General features: G+C 53.6%; 3 protein-coding genes across 9 annotated transcripts in view; all 3 read left to right on the top strand.

Annotated features, from left to right (window-relative positions):
• The first annotated feature begins 113 nt into the window (after positions 1–113).
• On the top strand, positions 114–10,536 carry SHC1 (SHC (Src homology 2 domain containing) transforming protein 1). 7 transcript variants are annotated; one of them, XM_008592687.1, is made up of 13 exons: positions 114–348; positions 3,769–3,936; positions 4,509–4,579; positions 5,076–5,139; positions 5,297–5,416; positions 5,682–5,735; positions 5,925–5,976; positions 6,173–6,299; positions 7,128–7,326; positions 7,414–7,483; positions 7,567–7,698; positions 7,858–8,096; positions 8,892–10,536. In XM_008592687.1, exons 2-13 carry the CDS (start codon positions 3,772–3,774, stop codon positions 9,018–9,020), a joined length of 1,422 nt encoding a protein of 473 aa, XP_008590909.1. In that variant the 5' UTR covers positions 114–348; positions 3,769–3,771; the 3' UTR covers positions 9,021–10,536. The 7 variants fall into 7 exon arrangements, with proteins under 7 accessions (XP_008590909.1, XP_008590902.1, XP_008590897.1 ...); XM_008592680.1 differs by having other exon boundaries at positions 7,564–7,698; XM_008592675.1 differs by having other exon boundaries at positions 208–348; positions 6,128–6,299; positions 7,564–7,698.
• A 567-nt stretch (positions 10,537–11,103) lies between these two features.
• PYGO2 (pygopus family PHD finger 2) lies at positions 11,104–15,343 on the top strand. The gene is made up of 3 exons (XM_008592628.1): positions 11,104–11,401; positions 11,838–11,887; positions 12,543–15,343. The coding sequence occupies exons 1-3, from the start codon at positions 11,299–11,301 to the stop codon at positions 13,608–13,610; spliced, it is 1,221 nt and encodes a 406-aa protein (XP_008590850.1). The 5' UTR covers positions 11,104–11,298; the 3' UTR covers positions 13,611–15,343.
• An 891-nt stretch (positions 15,344–16,234) lies between these two features.
• Positions 16,235–17,488, top strand: part of PBXIP1 (pre-B-cell leukemia homeobox interacting protein 1) — an 11,556-nt gene continuing 10,302 nt past the window's right edge. Inside the window, exon 1 of the mRNA XM_008592600.1 lies at positions 16,235–16,294. The gene's annotated coding sequence lies outside the window, so the exon portion shown is untranslated. The remainder of the gene's footprint in view (positions 16,295–17,488) is intronic.

Genomic DNA, 17,488 nt, shown 5'->3' with positions numbered 1-17,488 from the left:
TTCAAGCTTCCGATTGGCTTAGATTTGCTTCTCCGCGAGTCCTTATTGGAGTGCGGTTCTTACGTTTCTCAAGAACGAACTTGGGTGAAAAATAGGCCTCTTATTGGCTGTCGCTGCTCTTGTCCTCATTCTCGCGCTGCTATTGGTTGGTTCGGGAAAGTGAGACGGGTGAAAGAGGGACGGTGAGGTAGAGGGTCAGGGGTTAGTGAGGCCGGAAGTGAGTGTAATAAAGTTTCTCCAGGGAGGCTGGGCCCGGGGAGAAAGTTGGAGCAGCGACCTAAGCAGGCAGTGGCGTGATCCGGAACCAGATCGGCCCGCGGTGCTGTGCGGAGACTCCATGAAGCCCTGGTGAGTCTTGACTTTTTTTCTCCTTAGGCGACCCACTCCTCCACCCCGGAACCCCTCTCCCGGGACCCCACTTCCGGTCTTCACTTGTAAGTCCCGCCCCCTGAGACCCCCTCCCCGGAAGTCCCACCTCCCAGCTTCAGGGGGCTCCCCGAACCCCAACTTGTTCTTTATTTATTGTCTCCGTCCCGACCCTGTCTCCAAGCTTTCCTGGAATTCCCACCCCCAGACACGTCTCCAAACCGTACTACAAGAAAACCTTCGTTAGTCCTTCCAGATCTCCGAAACTCCGCCTTCTCGCAACGATTCTCCGCTAACTTCTGTCAAAAAGCCGATCTTTCCAAAGGGCAAAACCCTGCTCTTCGAAGAACTATTCGAATTTGTTGAAGTCACGCCTCTATCGGGGCTCCGCCCCTGGAAGCCCCGCCCCTCCGTAATCCTTGTCAGATTGTCTAGAAGCCTGGTTTAGAAGTGTGATGCCTGCGTCCTAGGGGACCACGCCCCCTTAGGAGTTTTACCCCTGTGGGACCCAGTTCATCACCTCAAAAGCCTTGTTTTCAATCCCAGAAACTCCACTTGCTTACATTATCCTGTCCTTTCTCTCTCTCGTGCCTTGGGCTCAGTTATCCTGAGCGCTCTCGTGCTCCACGACTGGGAAGTCAAAGCTCCCCTCTCTGGCTGTGAGGAGTGAGAGATTAGAGGCAGCCGTTTTCCTCTCTCTTACCCTTCTCTAATGGTGGACCTTTTTGAAAGGGGCTGGACTTGGGGCTTGACACGAGAGTGAGAGAGAGATTTGCTCATAGATTCCCAGCCCCTCCATGTGTTTCCCTTCCCAGGACCGACCCCACCCCAGAAACAGCTGTAGGTAGTACCTATCCGTGGCTGGATAGGGCCATGGGTTTATTGGTGTTTGTGTGTGGCATGTAGGTGTAACAGGAGCGGTAGTTTTTTTACCACCAGAAAACGGTGGTTTGGAGTCGGTGTACGGATTAGTGTCCTTTTTTTCTTAAAGGGACTCCTCAGCCCCCGCGTCTCTGGCTCTTCCCCTCCCCCTAACCAGAGTTCTTGTCTGGGCATTCCTTCTGGCCCCGTTTGCCCAGCCTTCCCTGCTGGAAACATTCCTGAGGCTTTCAACATTTCCTGCTACTTCCCGCCCCTCTCGCCTCCTCCCTGCTAGGCTGAGAAGCCACACACAGCTTTACCCCCACGTCCAATCACCTGGACTTCCAGTAGGCAATCTCCTTTCTCCCTATGCAAATTTAGACAGTCACACTTCCTCTTTCTTTGCTTCCAAGTGGCCACACCTGTTGGTTATTCCCTGCTTCTGGATACTGCGGGCTCCCAAGGAACGCCATCTCTAAAGATGAGGACATGCTAGTGTGTGTTTATGTGTGTTGGGGGTGAGGCTGTGGCAGAATCCTTTTTTCATTTTCTCTATGCCTGAGAGTTGAGGGCTTAGGAAATGAAGTGATAGAATTCGTTCTCAGGAGTGGTGGATGGATTGACAAAGCTCTCCTGCAATGAGGACTAAGGGGAGGTGAAGAGTTAAGAACACTTTCTAACACATTTTAGGTGCCGGTATTGTTAGTCACCATAATCATATAAATTTTTTTAATCCTTTGAAGTAGATCGAAGCGTAATTCCGAGGTGAGCCAGGAGGAATATGTATCTTTTGCTTCTTTTTTGGTCACTTTCCAACTTCCTCTATGGCCTTCAAGCAGAGCTGTGGCAGGAAGCTGTGGGTGGAAGGAATGGGTTTGGGACTGTTCTCTGTGTCCAGGCTCAGCCCATCTTCTCCTGGCACCCTTTTCTTCTGTACTTACTGGCATATTTGTCTTCTGACCTCTCTATTCCTTTGTGGCCTGTAGCTCCCACTTCTCTTGGAGAACTGTTGCACTCTCCCTGCTCCCCTGGTGTGAGGGACACTGTGCTCTACAGTGGGGCTTAGAACACTGCAAGAGAAAGGGAGTGAGTATACCTGGCAGGTCCAGGGAGTTGGGCTTAGAGCGACTGCCCTGACCCCTCATTCTCACCCTTGACAGCTTGCTTTGCTAACTAGACCTGTGGTAGGGGGAAGAGGGATAGAACAGTGCTTGGCCATGTGCCATTGCTCCTTGGTGTGGTAGGTGCCATGCCTAGACAATGAGGCTTGATGAACATGGACTTTTGCTCCAGCTCTTGCCTGGTAGCTCCCTGATGCACCACCCAGGTTGGACTTTATTCCCCTTACTTCACCAGCTTTGCCCTTCTTCTCGGCCCCACTATACTTCCACTGGGACCACTTCCTCCTTCCCTTCCCCATTTGTCTAGCCGCAGTCCACAGCTGTTGTAGCAGAGGATGGTAATGGCCCAGGTTCCCTGGGGCCATCACCCTCACTGTGGTAGTGGTGGGGGATGGCCTAAGCTGGAGGATGGGGGAATTTGAGTGTTCATCCAGGACAGGAAGGGAAATGCTGAGCTCTGGGATCCCTCCCTTTTCCTTCCCCAGCAGCCTCTGTTTCCTCCCTCATTCCCACCTACCCTCCCCTGGCTTCCTGCTCCTTTTAGCCTGCCCATGTCCGGTTTGAATTGATCCAGACCTCCTCTTATCTCTCTCCTTTCCTTCTCACTCCTCCTTCCTTTCCTCCCACCCTTCCATCCTTTCCTCCCACCCCCACATTATTCCTGCCCAGATTCCTCGTTGTTTATATCGGGCAGGGGAGAGGGGCATGGGTAGCCCTACCCATGAAAGAGTTGTAGGTTGGGGCGGTGGTGGGTGCTTTGCCCCTCTGAGCCTGTGAGTCAGCACTGTCTTCAGGATTGGTCTCTCTCCTTAGCTCCCCGCCTTTGGGGAGGAGCCTGGCAGCTCTGGGTCCAGCCTGTTCTCTTCTCAGCCAGAGAAGAGGCTCCACGCTGGGCGGGGATGGGGCCTGAAACTGTCTGGGTCTGAGCAGGAGGAACAGAAGCCACTTGTCCCTCTCCCTCCCCAGACTCCTGTGACTCCTGGGCCGCAGAGGTCTGACCAGGCTAAGGGCCTGGGGATGCCCCCTGCCTGGCCCCCTTGCCCGAACTGGCAGGGGGGCCAGGCTGGGCAGCAGCCCCCATCTCACCCCAGCCATGGATCTCCTGCCACCCAAGCCCAAGTACAACCCACTTCGGAATGAGTCTCTGTCATCGCTGGAGGAGGGGGCTTCAGGGTCCACTCCCCCAGAGGAGTTGCCTTCCCCATCAGCCTCATCCCTGGGGCCCATCCTGCCGCCTCTGCCTGGGGATGATAGTCCCACTACCCTGTGCTCCTTCTTTCCCCGGATGAGCAACCTGAAGCTGGCCAACCCAGCTGGGGGGTGCCCAGGGCCTAAGGGGGAGCCAGGAAGGGCAGCTGAGGATGGGGAAGGGATTGAAGGGGCAGCCATGCCGGACTCAGGCCTCCTGCCCCTCCTCCAGGACATGAACAAGCTGAGTGGTGGAGGCGGGCGCAGGACTCGAGTGGAAGGGGGCCAGCTGGGGGGCGAGGAGTGGACACGCCACGGGAGCTTTGTCAATAAGCCCACACGGGGCTGGCTGCATCCCAACGACAAAGTCATGGGACCTGGGGTTTCCTACTTGGTTCGGGTGAGTGAATATCCTCCCTTCCACTGCCTCCCAGACCCCTTCCAGTTCCTCCGCTTATTCCAGTTTTGCTGGAATCTCCTTTTCCCTGCTCTTCCTCAACAACCCCCTCTCTTTTAGTGTCCTGCTTCTTAAACCTTTCTTTTCCCTTCTTCAATTGTGTAGCCCCTTCCCTTCCAGCTCTGCCCGGACTCCCTCCTTCTTTTGCCTCCCCCACCCCCACCCTGCCATGCTTAGCACAATGCCCAGCACTTCAGGTGCTCTTAGTGTTGGAATGAGTGACTTCTTGATCTCCCCTCCAGCCTCCTGCTTTTTGTATATGTCACTTCATCCCACCCATTGCCTTTCATTCCCCTCCAAATTCCCTTCCTAGTGCGTGAGGTCTTCCTAGCTTGCCCTATTTCTCTCTCCTCATTCCCTGTTGTCTTTCATGTTGTGGATGGGCAGTGGGCAGAACTTCCTCATCTTAACTTCCCTTAGCGATCACTTAGGGAAAAGTCCTGGGGCCCTTTGTGAAGGGGTTGGGGGGTTGAGGGGAGGTGGCTGAACTGTTCTCCTCCCTTTCCTCCCCTCAGTACATGGGCTGTGTGGAGGTCCTGCAGTCAATGCGTGCCCTCGACTTCAACACCCGGACTCAGGTCACCAGGTTAGTGGGGAGTGGGGTGGATTGTGGGAGTCCTGGGATTAGTGAGGCCATGGGAAAAAGAGGATGGGGAGGTAAAGGAGATTGAGAGAAAGTTAGGGGAGTGAGTCTTAAGTCTGAATGAAAAGAGGCAACTCTGGCCTGGATCTTCCTTACCTATCCAGCCTTGGGAGTTGTGGGGAAGGTGACAGAAGCAGCTGGCAGGTAGAGCTGGAGTAGAAAATCAGGGTAGATGGAAGGTTGCTGCTGCCTTTGGGAAGGGAATGGGACATTTGGTAGCTGGAAGGGGGTGGGGCTATAGCCATTGAGGCCCTAACCCAATCAGCCAGGAAGTGGCCTCTCAGTGTCATCAAATATTAAAGGCCCTTAATTCAATCCACCACAACAAAGAGCCTGGAGTGCCCCGGGAGTCTGGCCTGGCCTTCCCCTCCCCCTGCACTGTGGCAGCCCCAGTTGAGTGGGAAGCAGTCTCTGGGTCTGAGTACCCCTCTTTCCCCAGGGAGGCCATCAGTCTGGTGTGTGAGGCTGTGCCGGGTGCTAAGGGGGCCACAAGGAGGAGAAAGGTACCTGGGGTTGATGGGGATGGGGTGCTGCTGAGAGATGTGGAGGGGCAGGGGGAAGGCAAGTGTGGGATGTATGGGGAGAAGGCCAAAAGGCAGGAGTGTGGTTTCCTGGTGTTGGGAACCCTCAGCTTCTCAGACCCTGACCCCTTTTCTCTAGCCCTGTAGCCGCCCGCTCAGCTCTATCCTGGGGAGGAGTAACCTGAAATTTGCTGGAATGCCAATCACTCTCACCGTCTCCACCAGCAGCCTCAACCTCATGGCCGCAGACTGCAAACAGGTTGGTGGGGTTGGTCAGGGGAACCAGAAACACTGATGGGAGGGCTAAAGGGAGATCTAGTTATGAGGCCAAAAACTAGGAGAGAGGGTTTGGGACCAGCAGGACAGCAGGGAAGGAAGAAATTAGGAGGACATGGTGTAAGAAGCTGAGAGAAAGACTGGGACCTCAAGGTTCTGGGCTAGGGCTGGGGGACACCCATGTGGGCCCTGAGGCTACCTGACACATATCATTCCCTTCCTTCTCCATCCCCTGACCTAATTCTCAGATCATCGCCAACCACCACATGCAATCTATCTCATTTGCGTCCGGCGGGGATCCGGTGAGTTTTGGAACAGAGCAAATGTGGTGGGAGAAGAGAAAGGGGCTAGTGATTGGGAAGACATTGGCTAGAGAAGTGGGGGTGCTAGGATTGTGGGGATATCTGAAAAGGACTGAGTTTTAGCAGTCAGGAGTAAGGTGGAGCTGTAATGTTTAGCTAAGTGGGCTCTTCTGATTCTGTCTACCCCAGGACACAGCCGAGTATGTCGCCTACGTTGCCAAAGACCCCGTGAATCAGAGAGGTGAGGCATGGTGGGGAGCATAGGGTGGGGCTGGCTATCTGTGAGACAGGTGAGCAGCACTTGGGGTCATCTCTCTCCACTCTTACTGAGTAGAGCTAAGTAGGGGCTCCTGCCAAGGAGGATGACAGCCCCTGACCATGCCTCCTCCCAGCAGCCCCACCTCAGAGCTCACTGACAGCCTCTGCTGTGCCCCCAGCCTGCCACATCTTGGAGTGTCCTGAAGGGCTTGCCCAGGACGTCATCAGCACCATTGGCCAGGCCTTTGAGTTGCGCTTCAAACAATACCTCAGGAACCCACCCAAGCTGGTCACCCCCCATGACAGGTGAGCAGGTGGGGAGGTTGTGGGGCAGCTCTTGAGCCCCAGACTGGGACTGGGAAAGTAGGTCTGCTGTTCCTACACTTGAGCTCAGAGAGGTTCTTGGAAGAAAATAACCTGTATGCCGCTGCTTCCCACTTCCTGCTATTCTCATGTTTCCTGTGGCCCATGAGGAAAGTGTTTTGAGGAAGCTTGTTTGCCCGTGGTAGAACTGTATTCCAGGACCTCCAAGTTGCATCTCTTCCTCTGACTAGATGGGCTTTTCTATTCCCAGTCTCCTTATTTTTGGCCCATCCTCTTTATTGCCCATCTCGCCATCCTTCGTTCTGCATTTTCCTGCCTCTAAAATCCATCAATAATTTGGATTAGGGAGGATGTTTCTTTTCCCTGAGATCCCGACTTCTTTTACCTCAGGTCTTGAAGGATAAGCAGTGGGGCCAGTAGGGATTGAGTATTTAGGAAAAGTTAAGATATTCTGTAGCCCACTCTTCCCTGCTACCCTCTTCCCTTCCCTCTTGGGAGACAGTGTAGTGATCAAGAGTACAAGCTTTAAAATCAAATCCGAACTTAAATTTCAGCTCTACCACCTCTTAGTTATAAGACACTGGGAAAACCTTTTCGCCTCTGACTCTCATTTTCCTCATCTATAAAATTGGGGAAGGAAATAATACCTATTTTGTAGGGTTGCCAGGAGGATAAAATGATTACATAAAACATCCAGCCTTAGGCCTAGCCCACAGTAAATGCCTAATACGTGGCTGTGGTTTTTCCCCCTCTTCCTGTCCCCCTGCCCACCACACATTTACACTCATACTCCTCACTCCCTCCTGTCAGGATGGCTGGCTTTGATGGCTCAGCTTGGGATGAGGAGGAGGAAGAGCCACCTGATCATCAGTACTATAATGACTTCCCGGGAAAGGAACCCCCTCTTGGGGGCGTAGTAGACATGAGGCTTCGGGAAGGAGCCACTCCAGGGGCTTCTCGACCCACTCCACCAAGTGCCCAGACCCCCAGCCACTTGGGAGCTACACTGGTAAGTTGCTTGGATGGAGGTGGGTTGGTCCCAGGATGGGATTGGCTGATTAGGGCCTCTGGACTCACTTTATTTTTATCCCTGCAGCCCGTAGGGCAGCCTGCTGGGGGAGACCCAGAAGTCCGCAAACAGATGCCGCCTCCACCACCCTGCCCAGGTATGAAGGGAGCTGAGATGGGCAGAGCCGGGGGTGCAGGAGGCAGTGCTGAGATCACTGTAGAGCCTCCTTTTCCTCAGCAGGCAGAGAGCTCTTTGATGATCCCTCCTATGTCAACGTTCAGAACCTAGACAAGGCCCGGCAAGCAGGGGGTGGGGCTGGGCCCCCCAATCCTGCCATCAATGGTAGCGCACCCCGGGACCTCTTTGACATGAGTGAGTGCTCCTCTCTGCTTTTCGTGTCCCCACCTTCTACTTGGTTCCTCCTCTTCTGCCTATCTGTTCTTTCTTCCCTGGCTTCCTCTCCCTGAAGGTTTGGGTCGTGGGCATGTGTTATGCCAGTTGCCTCTTCTAGCCCTCTCTCTACACCCCCAGAGCCTTTTGAAGATGCCCTTCGGGTGCCTCCACCTCCCCAGTCAGTGTCCATGGCTGAGCAGCTCCGAGGGGAGCCCTGGTTCCATGGGAAACTGAGCCGGCGGGAGGCTGAGGCGCTGCTGCAGCTCAATGGGGACTTCCTGGTGCGGGAAAGCACGACCACACCTGGCCAGTATGTGCTCACCGGCTTGCAGAGTGGGCAGCCCAAGCATCTGCTACTGGTGGACCCTGAGGGTGTGGTGAGTTTGGCAGAGGTGTGGGTGGGGGGTAGCAGAAAGGACAGAACAGTATCCTCTGGTGCAGCCCTGTTCCTTCCCTCATTGCTTCCTAGACTTTCCCTGCTGGGCATCTCTCTATGAGCCTCCCCTGCTCTTCAAGGTACCTGGTGTCCCCCTCCAGTGGCTTAGGGTTCCTTCCCATCTCATATCCCTGAGCCTGATCTGTGTTCCTTACAGTCCTGGCCAGTCCTCAGATCCCCGAAACTTAAGCCCATCAGAGCTACAAGGTGCTCATCTCATATGTGCCTCTGTTGAAAAATGAAGAAACCACCTGGAGAGGTTGTGAGGCCCAATGTCAGATAGTTAGAGGGTAGACACCCCAAGTTTTCTCTTGCAAGAAGAGCCAGGGACCTCCCCAACTCCCCAGACCCAGGGCTCAGACCACCGTCCTTTCTCTTATCTGCACTACCCCATTGCTTCTCAAAACTTTGATCTCTTTTCTACAGCAATCTTAGCCTCCTTTCCATATCTTTTTTGTACTGTTTATCCTCCTCTGAGATATGCCACCTTCCTCCAGGTCAAGAAAGGTGTAGATGTCCCTCACCTTCACAATTTCTGGGGTGATATACCCTTTGCTTTTTCCCATTCCTACAACTGTCTCTAGCTTCTCTTCCTAGAGAATCCTCAATGATCAGAACTGACACTTCCCCCCAACTCCCCCAATTTCTCCTTCAGCCCTTTTGAGTATTCCATCTTCCTCAATGTTGATGGCTGAGGTCATTTTTGATCTTCACCTCTTCCTTCCCACCTCCCCAGGTTCGAACAAAGGATCACCGCTTTGAGAGTGTCAGTCACCTGATCAGCTACCACATGGACAATCACTTGCCCATAATCTCTGCGGGCAGCGAACTCTGTCTACAGCAACCTGTGGAGCGGAAACTGTGATCTGTCCCAACACTTTTTCCCAGAAGATGCCCTCCAACCATTTCCACCCTATTGCCTAACTCTCAGGACCTCATTTGGGAGTATCCTGTGGGCTTGGCCTTGTGTACGAGCTGGGAATAGTGTGGACATAGGGTTTAGAATCCAGCTGAGTGAGAGGGTTTGAGTCTGGAGCCTGGGGTAGAATCCTGGTTCTCCCCAAACCTCACCAAAGTATTAATGTACAGAGTGGCCCCCTTAGCTGGGCCTTTCCTGTGCCAACCTGATGTCCCCTTCCCCAAGAAGGTGAGTGCTTGTGATGGAAAATGCCCAGTGGAGCAATCACCCTTTTAGGGAATGGGGAACAAATCACCTCTGGTCTCCCTAGGCTTCAGGATACCCCAGGCCGCTCTCAAACCCTCTCCCCCAGTGTTTAAACTTTGTGCCTTTGACCATCTCCTAGGTCTGAAGATATTTTATGCAAAGAGTTCTCAGGCCCCTGAGTTAAAGGACGGGGATGCTGATACCTTCTTGACTTGTGGAATCTTGTCCTTTCCTTGCTCAGCACCCTCTCCAGTTTGGGTTCAGAGAACAGAGGCAAGAGTGGCAGCTATCCCCTTTCCCTGGGGATATGCAACCCTTAGAGATTGCCCCAGAGCCCCCCTTCCGGCCAGGGGGGAGATGGACCCCTCCCTTGCTCAGTGCCTCCTGGCCGGGACCCCTCACCCCAAGGGGTCTGTATATACATTTCATAAGCCCTACACCCATGTTGCATGCATGTTATACTCTACAGCCAAAGTGTAGTCCTTCCTCCTGTATCCTCCACTCTACCTCCCCCTTCTAGGATAGTGGGGGTGGTGGTGGATGGGTGGGGAATGATTGAATTTTGGCCTCCTGTACAGTTAACTCTCCCAGGTGGACTTTGTGGAGATGGGAACAGGGGCATTGAGACTCTAAAGCAGTAGACAATCCCCAGATACCTGTAGTTTTCGAACTGCATTCATTTAAAAATTTTTATATGCATATAGTTTAGGGCTGTAGATTTACTTTCCTAATTTTGTTTCCATGGCTTATTCTTGAGCACAAAATGATAATCAATTACATTTATACATCTCTTTGACTTCCAAGCCATTTTGCAACTATTGGCATTTTTCTCACCCTGGACAGGCAGCATTATCTTTTATACAAGGGAGACCTGAGACAAATTGATTTCGAGCTAGGACTAGAAAAACTTGGGCCTCTTAATGCAAGGATGGGAGGCAGAAGTATGACTGTATACATGTTAGTTTCATGAAGGGGAAACTTAAAATCTGCAGTCAGTAAATACCTTCTACATGCCTGGCCCTGCACTGGGCCTGGTGTGGCCACAGCTCCAGACAGCTCTGCCCTTTCTTTAGGCCTTGTGGCTAAGGGAGAGATAACTTAATTCTGGCCTCCTTTTTTTCTTCCCATTTGTTTAGACGTTTTCACGGGTCTCACTTATACCAAAGGGAAATAATATCCATTAAAATCCATATTTCTTCTACCTCGGCCTTTTAAACCCTCTCATAAGCCTATTATGTTCGCCGTGGGCCCTCAGCGGCGGGAGGGGAGGCGGGAAGTCGCGGCCGACCCCACCTTGCCACCCTCCGGCCGGGCTGGACTCCAGCGCGCCGCCCGTGGGAACCTGGGGGTCTGCGGGGCTTGTTCGCCGCCGGGAGGGCGCGGCAGGGTGGGGCGTGCTGGACAGCTCGTCACCATAGGGATGTCGTGTCTGCAGAGGAGGCTGGCTCCGGGCGGGGCAAAGTCCCGGCCCAGAAGCCGCCCTGGCACCCCCACGCCAGCCCCCAGGGTGCCTGGGCCTCCCAGGCGCTCGCCCTGGCTCGCACGCACACCTCTGCGGCGACCCCATAGCCCGGGATGGTACGGCCCGACAGGGGCTGCCGACGCCGCCGCCCCTCGACGAGCTGGTATAGGCCGCTCCCCCAGCGGGAAACGGCCCTCCCCTCTAGGGTCGTGCCTTGGTTGGGCTCTCCCCTCTCCCGGTGCTTTCAGGCGTAGTCTTGCCTACGTCTTGCTACCCCTTCCCGCCGCGCCAGTGGTGGTGGCCGACATGACTTCCGGTTCCGGTTGCTGCTGCCGCTGGCGGGCGGTGAGCCTGGCGCCAGCGCGCAGTTGGCGCTTCGGCTCTGCGCCTCCCTCTCTCCGCGCTTTGGTGTTGCTGCTGCTCGGGGGCTTGTGCTGCCCGACTCCCTTTTCGGGCGATGGTGCTGCCCGAGGGCGCCTCCATCCCCCGCCGCCGCTGACCCCGGTCCCCCACTCCATGGCCGCCTCGGCGCCGCCCCCACCGGACAAGCTGGAGGGAGGTGGCGGCCCCGCACCGCCCCCTGCGCCGCCCAGCACCGGGAGGAAGCAGGGCAAGGCCGGTGAGATCGCTGAGAGGGGCGGGGGCTGAAGAGGCCCAGGACTTGGGAACCTCGGAAGGGGGTTTGGTGAGTGGGTGGTGGTCCATAGGCTGAGGGGCCTGAAGGGAGTCTCAGGTAAAAAGAGTGTGTGTATGTAGCCCTCCAGGGGTTGGGGCAGATGTCACAGATTGAGGACTCTAGGGTTTGGAGCCACATGGAATTCAGAAGTCACCTGGAGTCTGAGGGTATCAAGAGATGGGTTCTCATTTAAAGGAAGACGTAGCTGACAGTATGGTCATACTCACAGTTCATGTTATGCCCCTTGTTAATATTTGTTAAATAAATAAACAAGCGTGTATTGAAGCTAGTAGAGTTCTTCAGAACGTGGCTAGGAGAGAGGACGTTGGGGCAACCTCAAGGGAAACTTGTCTGCGTCTGCCTTTTGCTGCTCTTCCAGGTCTGCAAATGAAGAGCCCAGAAAAGAAGCGAAGGAAGTCAAATACTCAGGTGAATGGTGGTTGGTGGTTGGTAGTGGGGGTAATTCCTAGCAGCCCTTCTGGGCGTTGTCTCCTCTGCCACTCCAGTATCTGTAGCTTGTGTCAGGTGCAGGAAGAAGATAAAACTCTCTTGCTTTGTTTCTGGCCTTTTCCCTCACCCTCATAACAAACTTAGGGGGAAATATCCTCTGCAAGGAGATGATTTGACCAAAGGTCTTATCGGGCAGAGTTCCAGTCTTCTTTTCTCTCATTTTTCCTGTCCTGGTTCCCTCATGTTGATAACACCTATCGCTTAACTGAGCCTTTTCTAAGTGCCAGGGATTAGGCTAAAGTGCTTTAACAGTTTCGAGAGATAGGCATTGAACCTATTTTATAGCTGAGAAATCTGAGGCTTAAAAAAGTTAAATACATGCCCCAGGGTCTTGAGGTTATTCAGGGTCAGAGCCGGGATTCCAGTGTGGTCTGCCTGTTTTTCAAAACACAGTTGCTGCACTATGCTGGTTCTGCTCTCTACTCTCTGTTTCTCTATTACATTCTAAGGTCCATCTTCATTTTAGATCTGAACTGGCCAGTATCAGCCTCCAATATGTGTATTGTGTTTGTGATGCTCTGATTTTGCTCTGTCTCTCTCCATGACCTTCTTTCCCTCATCTGTCCTCTTCTAGGGCCCTGCGTACTCACATCTGACAGAGTTTGCACCACCCCCGACTCCCATGGTGGATCACCTGGTTGCATCCAACCCTTTTGAAGATGACTTTGGAACTCCTAAGGTGGGGGGCGCAGCTCCTCCATTCCTTGGCAGTCCTGTGCCCTTTGGAGGCTTTCGTGTGCAGGGGGGCATGGCAGGCCAGGTACCCCCAGGCTACAGTACTGGAGGTGGAGGGGGTCCCCAGCCACTTCGTCGACAGCCTCCCCCTTTCCCTCCCAACCCTATGGGCCCTGCTTTCAACATGCCCCCTCAGGGCCCAGGCTACCCACCCCCAGGCAACATGAACTTTCCTAGCCAGTCCTTCAACCAGCCTCTGGGTCAAAATTTTAGCCCTCCTGGTGGACAGATGATGCCAGGCCCAGTGGGGGGATTTGGCCCCATGATCTCACCCACCATGGGACAGCCTCCCAGAGGGGAGCTGGGTCCCCCTTCTCTCCCCCAACGTTTTGCCCAGCCAGGGGCTCCTTTCGGCCCTTCTCCTCTCCAGAGACCTGGTCAGGGGCTCCCCAGCCTGCCCCCCAATACAAGTCCCTTCCCTGGTCCAGACCCTGGCTTTCCTGGTCCTGGTGGTGAGGACGGGGGGAAGCCCTTGAATCCACCTGCTCCTACTGCTTTTCCCCAGGAGCCCCACTCAGGTTCCCCGGCTGCTGCTGTTAACGGGAACCAGCCTAGTTTCCCCCCAAACAGCAGTGGGCGGGGTGGGGGTACTCCGGATGCCAACAGCCTGGCACCCCCTGCCAAGGCAGGTGGGGGTTCTGGACCTCAGCCTCCCCCAGGCCTGGTGTACCCTTGTGGTGCCTGTCGGAGTGAGGTGAATGACGACCAGGATGCCATTCTTTGTGAGGCCTCCTGCCAGAAATGGTTCCACCGCGAGTGCACAGGCATGACTGAGAGTGCCTATGGGCTGCTGACCACTGAGGCCTCTGCCGTCTGGGCCTGCGATCTCTGCCTCAAGACCAAGGAGATCCAATCTGTCTACATCCGCGAGGGCATGGGGCAGTTGGTGGCTGCTAACGATGGGTGATACTGGCAAGGTGGCCCAGGGAAGTGCATACATCCCTCCCTGCTCTTCCAGGGTGATTGTTTCCATGTCTGGCTCTTGGTCCTTGTTTCCACTGGCTTCCCATCCCCATGGGGCAGCAAAGGAACTGAAGTGGGCAGGCAGAAGAGCCTGGATCGCTCACTTTTTTGGAAACTTACGCGTTGAGATCTACAGAGATCCAGGAAACCAAAGCCCTGCTGAGCAGAGCCATTTTTTTGTGGCTATCTCTGGAGGTCTAGGGGTGTGGCTACAAGAGTAAAGGGGCTGGAGGAAGATCCGGAGGGCAGGGGTGTCCCCTCTGCAGATGATGGATGCCCCAACACCTGTGCCTAACACCCCTATCTAGCCCCACAGCTCCAGCCTTAGTTTTTGGAGTCAAGTGCTAAAGGTTTCTGGTCAGAGGAGTTGGGGTCTCTTCCCATGTCCTGCAATAGCCCTTTTATGGGCTCTGGGAAACAGCTTTAGGGAATAAATGGGGATTTTCTCCTTTTTCTAACTTACCCTTTGCCGCCTCCAAGATCTACCCAACTCTTCCCCCCCTCAGAGAACCAAATAACTTGAAAAAGCAGGAGAGTTCCTGGCAGTGGCAGTTTCCTGGTGATTTGGGGCTTCAAGACAGTAAGAGATGCTGTTAGGACATATCTTCCTCATACCAAAGTCACTGGTCCTTTCTCAGCCTCTCGTGCTTTTCTCCTAATAACCATATATTTGCCAAAAATTGGGATGTGTGGTCTGCCAGAATATTAAAGACCAGAATATTTGAAGTTTGGGCTGCCCTGCAAGTCTGGGCTGTGGTTTACAACTCTCCCGCCCTCCTTGTCCATCTGTTGCACATTATACTCAGCGCTGTTCTTTACCTTTTGGCGCGCTTATGCCCCCGCTTCTCTGGCTTGATTGAAGGAAAGCTTGAAAAGGCACAGAGTCTTTATACCTCATTCCCTCTCCTGATAAAAGGCTCCAAGCGAGGTCTCATCACAGCCTTGTGGGTAGGAGGAGGCGGCGGGATCCTCATTGCCATGGTACTGAAAAGAAGAGCCTGGAGTTTTTTGCTTTTCTCCTTCCTTATTCTTTCTTGTCATCTCTGGCCTGTGATGTAGCAATTCTCGTTCCTCTTAGCCAAAGTCCTGCACTGGGCTTTATTTTTTTTTAGTTTTTAAGCACTGCCTGCCAGAGATGGGCCTGGGGGCTGGTCAGGAGCCCCTCACAGCTGCTTTTTCCTTATGGCTCTGTACACATTCCTCAATGCTGTGAGGAAGGCAGGCATGGGGTGTGGCCCTCTTCAGAGAAGGTAGTGGTCTGTCAGCAGGAGGGGTGGTGGCAAAGAACTACCCTCTCTGGTCCCCTACCTTGCTTTTCTCAGTTCCCTGGCACATGGAGAGAAGACACTGCCTGGTGTAGCCAACGGCTTTTGAGGCTGTGAGAAAGGAGAATGGGCCTCTGGCTTCTTTCTTCTAGTGTTCCACACTAAAAGAGCACAGATGACCCCCACCACCCAACTTTGTGTTGTGTTTGTGGTTCTGTTTGCCCTTTTTATCTGTTGCTATTTTTGTGTTGTCTCCCTCCCACTGTGTTTTGTAAAATGGCTCCTGGGGGGAGTGTCTTTGCTCAATCTGTTCCCTCACCCTCTCCACTACTCTTTGGAAGAAAGTGGTGGCAGAGATGTGGTGGTGGGGGTCTTTTGTACGGTTGGATTAATAAAATGACTTGAAAATCCAGATAAGGGCTCCGTGTTTATGTGCAAAAAGGCTTTGTTTTGAGCCATTATCAGTGCTGAGAAGGATGCTTAAGAGGTGAGGATGTGTATACTCCCCACGGTCTCTGGAAGTGGGAAAGGCAAAAAGACTCAGCCCCTGAGCTAACCCTGGTATAAGCTGCTAGGCGAAGGGAGGCCTGTGTTCCCCACTCCTCCCCCTGTGTTCCTGCTGTGAGAAACTGAGTTTCCTTTCTGAGCACATTCCTGGAGCCAGGCCTGGAGCCAGGCGGGAGATTTGGCTCCCAGGCCTCTGGGAGACAAGTGCTTGATCTCTTCTAGGTTTAGCGCTCACCCTCCACCTCTCAGTTGTTTGGGTTAGGGGTCAAGTGTAGCTCCAAGGATGAGGGGAGGGGCTGCTTCTGGTCTAGCAAATTTCCTTCTTGGGTGTTTTTCAGACCCTAACTCGCCCCCCCTCCCACTTTTTTAAAAAGTAGCAATGACATCTTTAAACAGTCTGTGCTAGAACAGGGTGGGGAAAGTGGCAGGAGGGCTAATTTCAAACTCACAACTTGCCACCCATCCCTTTCCCTTCCCCCGTCCTTCAGCTGTTTCTGTCTATCCTGGGGCCAACCTGGCCTCTTGTCATCTGGGGAGACACCACTCTGCCGTTCTCTCAGTTTTGAATTTTCCCTCTAGAAACTTTAAACACTGGGAAAGAAAGAGAGGTCACTCAAAATTCAGTTTGCCGGAATCCCAGTCGCCCACTAGATTAGCCCGTGGTTAGGGGCTGTATAGATCTCCCCTCCCCTGGTTCTCAATTCCAGCTCTTATTGGCCAAAAGTTTCCTCCCCCTCAGGGAAGTTGGCTTTCCATTGGTCAGTACCTGGTCACGTGACTGCTCTCTTTTCTTTGGCTGGAAACCGGGGGAGGCAGCACCAAGTTAAGCTGAAGACCGAAGCAAGAGCTGGGTCAGGTAATGCTCCAGCTGGGAAGGGGTCTGCAGATCCCCTGTAAGGGGTTAAAGGAAGGGGATGGCAGAACTCTAGAAGGAAAGGGCTCCACCGGGGAGCCGCAGAGCTGCCTTTCATTTCTGGGCTGGGGGAAAGGGAGCCGTGTGCGGAGGTTTCCAAAACAGGAACTTAGTCTGGGCACCCCTGGCTAGTTCTTGTGGCCCTAGGTCCTTTTTTTAGAGGTTTGGGGGAATTACTGTTAGAGGGGTTGAAGTTAGCTAAAGGTGAAACTTCCTAGCTTTGTACAGAGTGGAAGAGCTCCCCCTTTAGCTGTTTTTAGAAATAGAAGTCTCTGCATCTTTAGTGGGTATTTTTGTTGAATCATGCCTCAATGAAAAGAAACGGGATAGTGGGGAGGGGGTGGAGGTGGGTTTTCTTCCGAGAGGTCGATGACAAGGAAAAGATCTGAAAACATGGCAAGGAAGGGTAGAGATTAGACAGCAGAAGGAACTTCCTAATAAGGCAGTGATGATGCTGACTTGGGAGAACAGGGGTATCTTTTGGAATCATGGGTGAGCCCAACCAAGAGAGAGGTATCAGAGTTTGGGACCCAGAATGCAGGGGTTCCAGACTGTCTCCTGTTTGGGTCTCAGAAGTGTTTGTCTTGTTGACCCAAATACCTTGCTTGTTTCCATGGAGACAGTGGGTCTGACATCACTCTCGTTGTCATGGTGTCTGGTTCTGGAGGACCTGAGCAGGCTGTCTACAGCCAGGGATAAACAGGGACTTCAGCCCAAGCTGCTGCCACTAACTTCCTGCCACCACCTGTTAACAGTCACATGCAGCAACTGGCGATGTAGAGATTATGACAGAACAGCATGGGAGGGGCTTGAGAGCAGAAGGCTGAACAGCAATGGCTCTATGGATTGTATATGAGGGTACTTCAAAAAACTTGTGGAAGGGCCGGCCCGGTGGCGCACTGGATAAGTGCGCCACTTGGGAAGCGCGGCGGCACTCCCGCCCGAGGGTTCGGATCCCACATACAGACCGGTTCCCGCTCACTGGCTGAGCGAGGCGCGGGGGCAACCCCGAGGGTTGCGGTCCCGTTGCCGGTCCCCGGTCCGGTACGGGGGCAACACTGAGGGTTGCGATCCGTTGCCGGACACGGAAAAAGACAAAAAGACAAAAAAAAAAAAAAAAAAAAAAAAAAAAAAAAA

Source organism: Galeopterus variegatus, unplaced genomic scaffold (genome assembly GCF_000696425.1).
Source record: "Galeopterus variegatus unplaced genomic scaffold, G_variegatus-3.0.2 Scaffold154, whole genome shotgun sequence".
NCBI lineage: Eukaryota > Metazoa > Chordata > Mammalia > Dermoptera > Cynocephalidae > Galeopterus > Galeopterus variegatus.
Note: the sequence above shows the minus strand (reverse complement) of the source record. Positions and strands in the feature narration are given on the sequence as shown.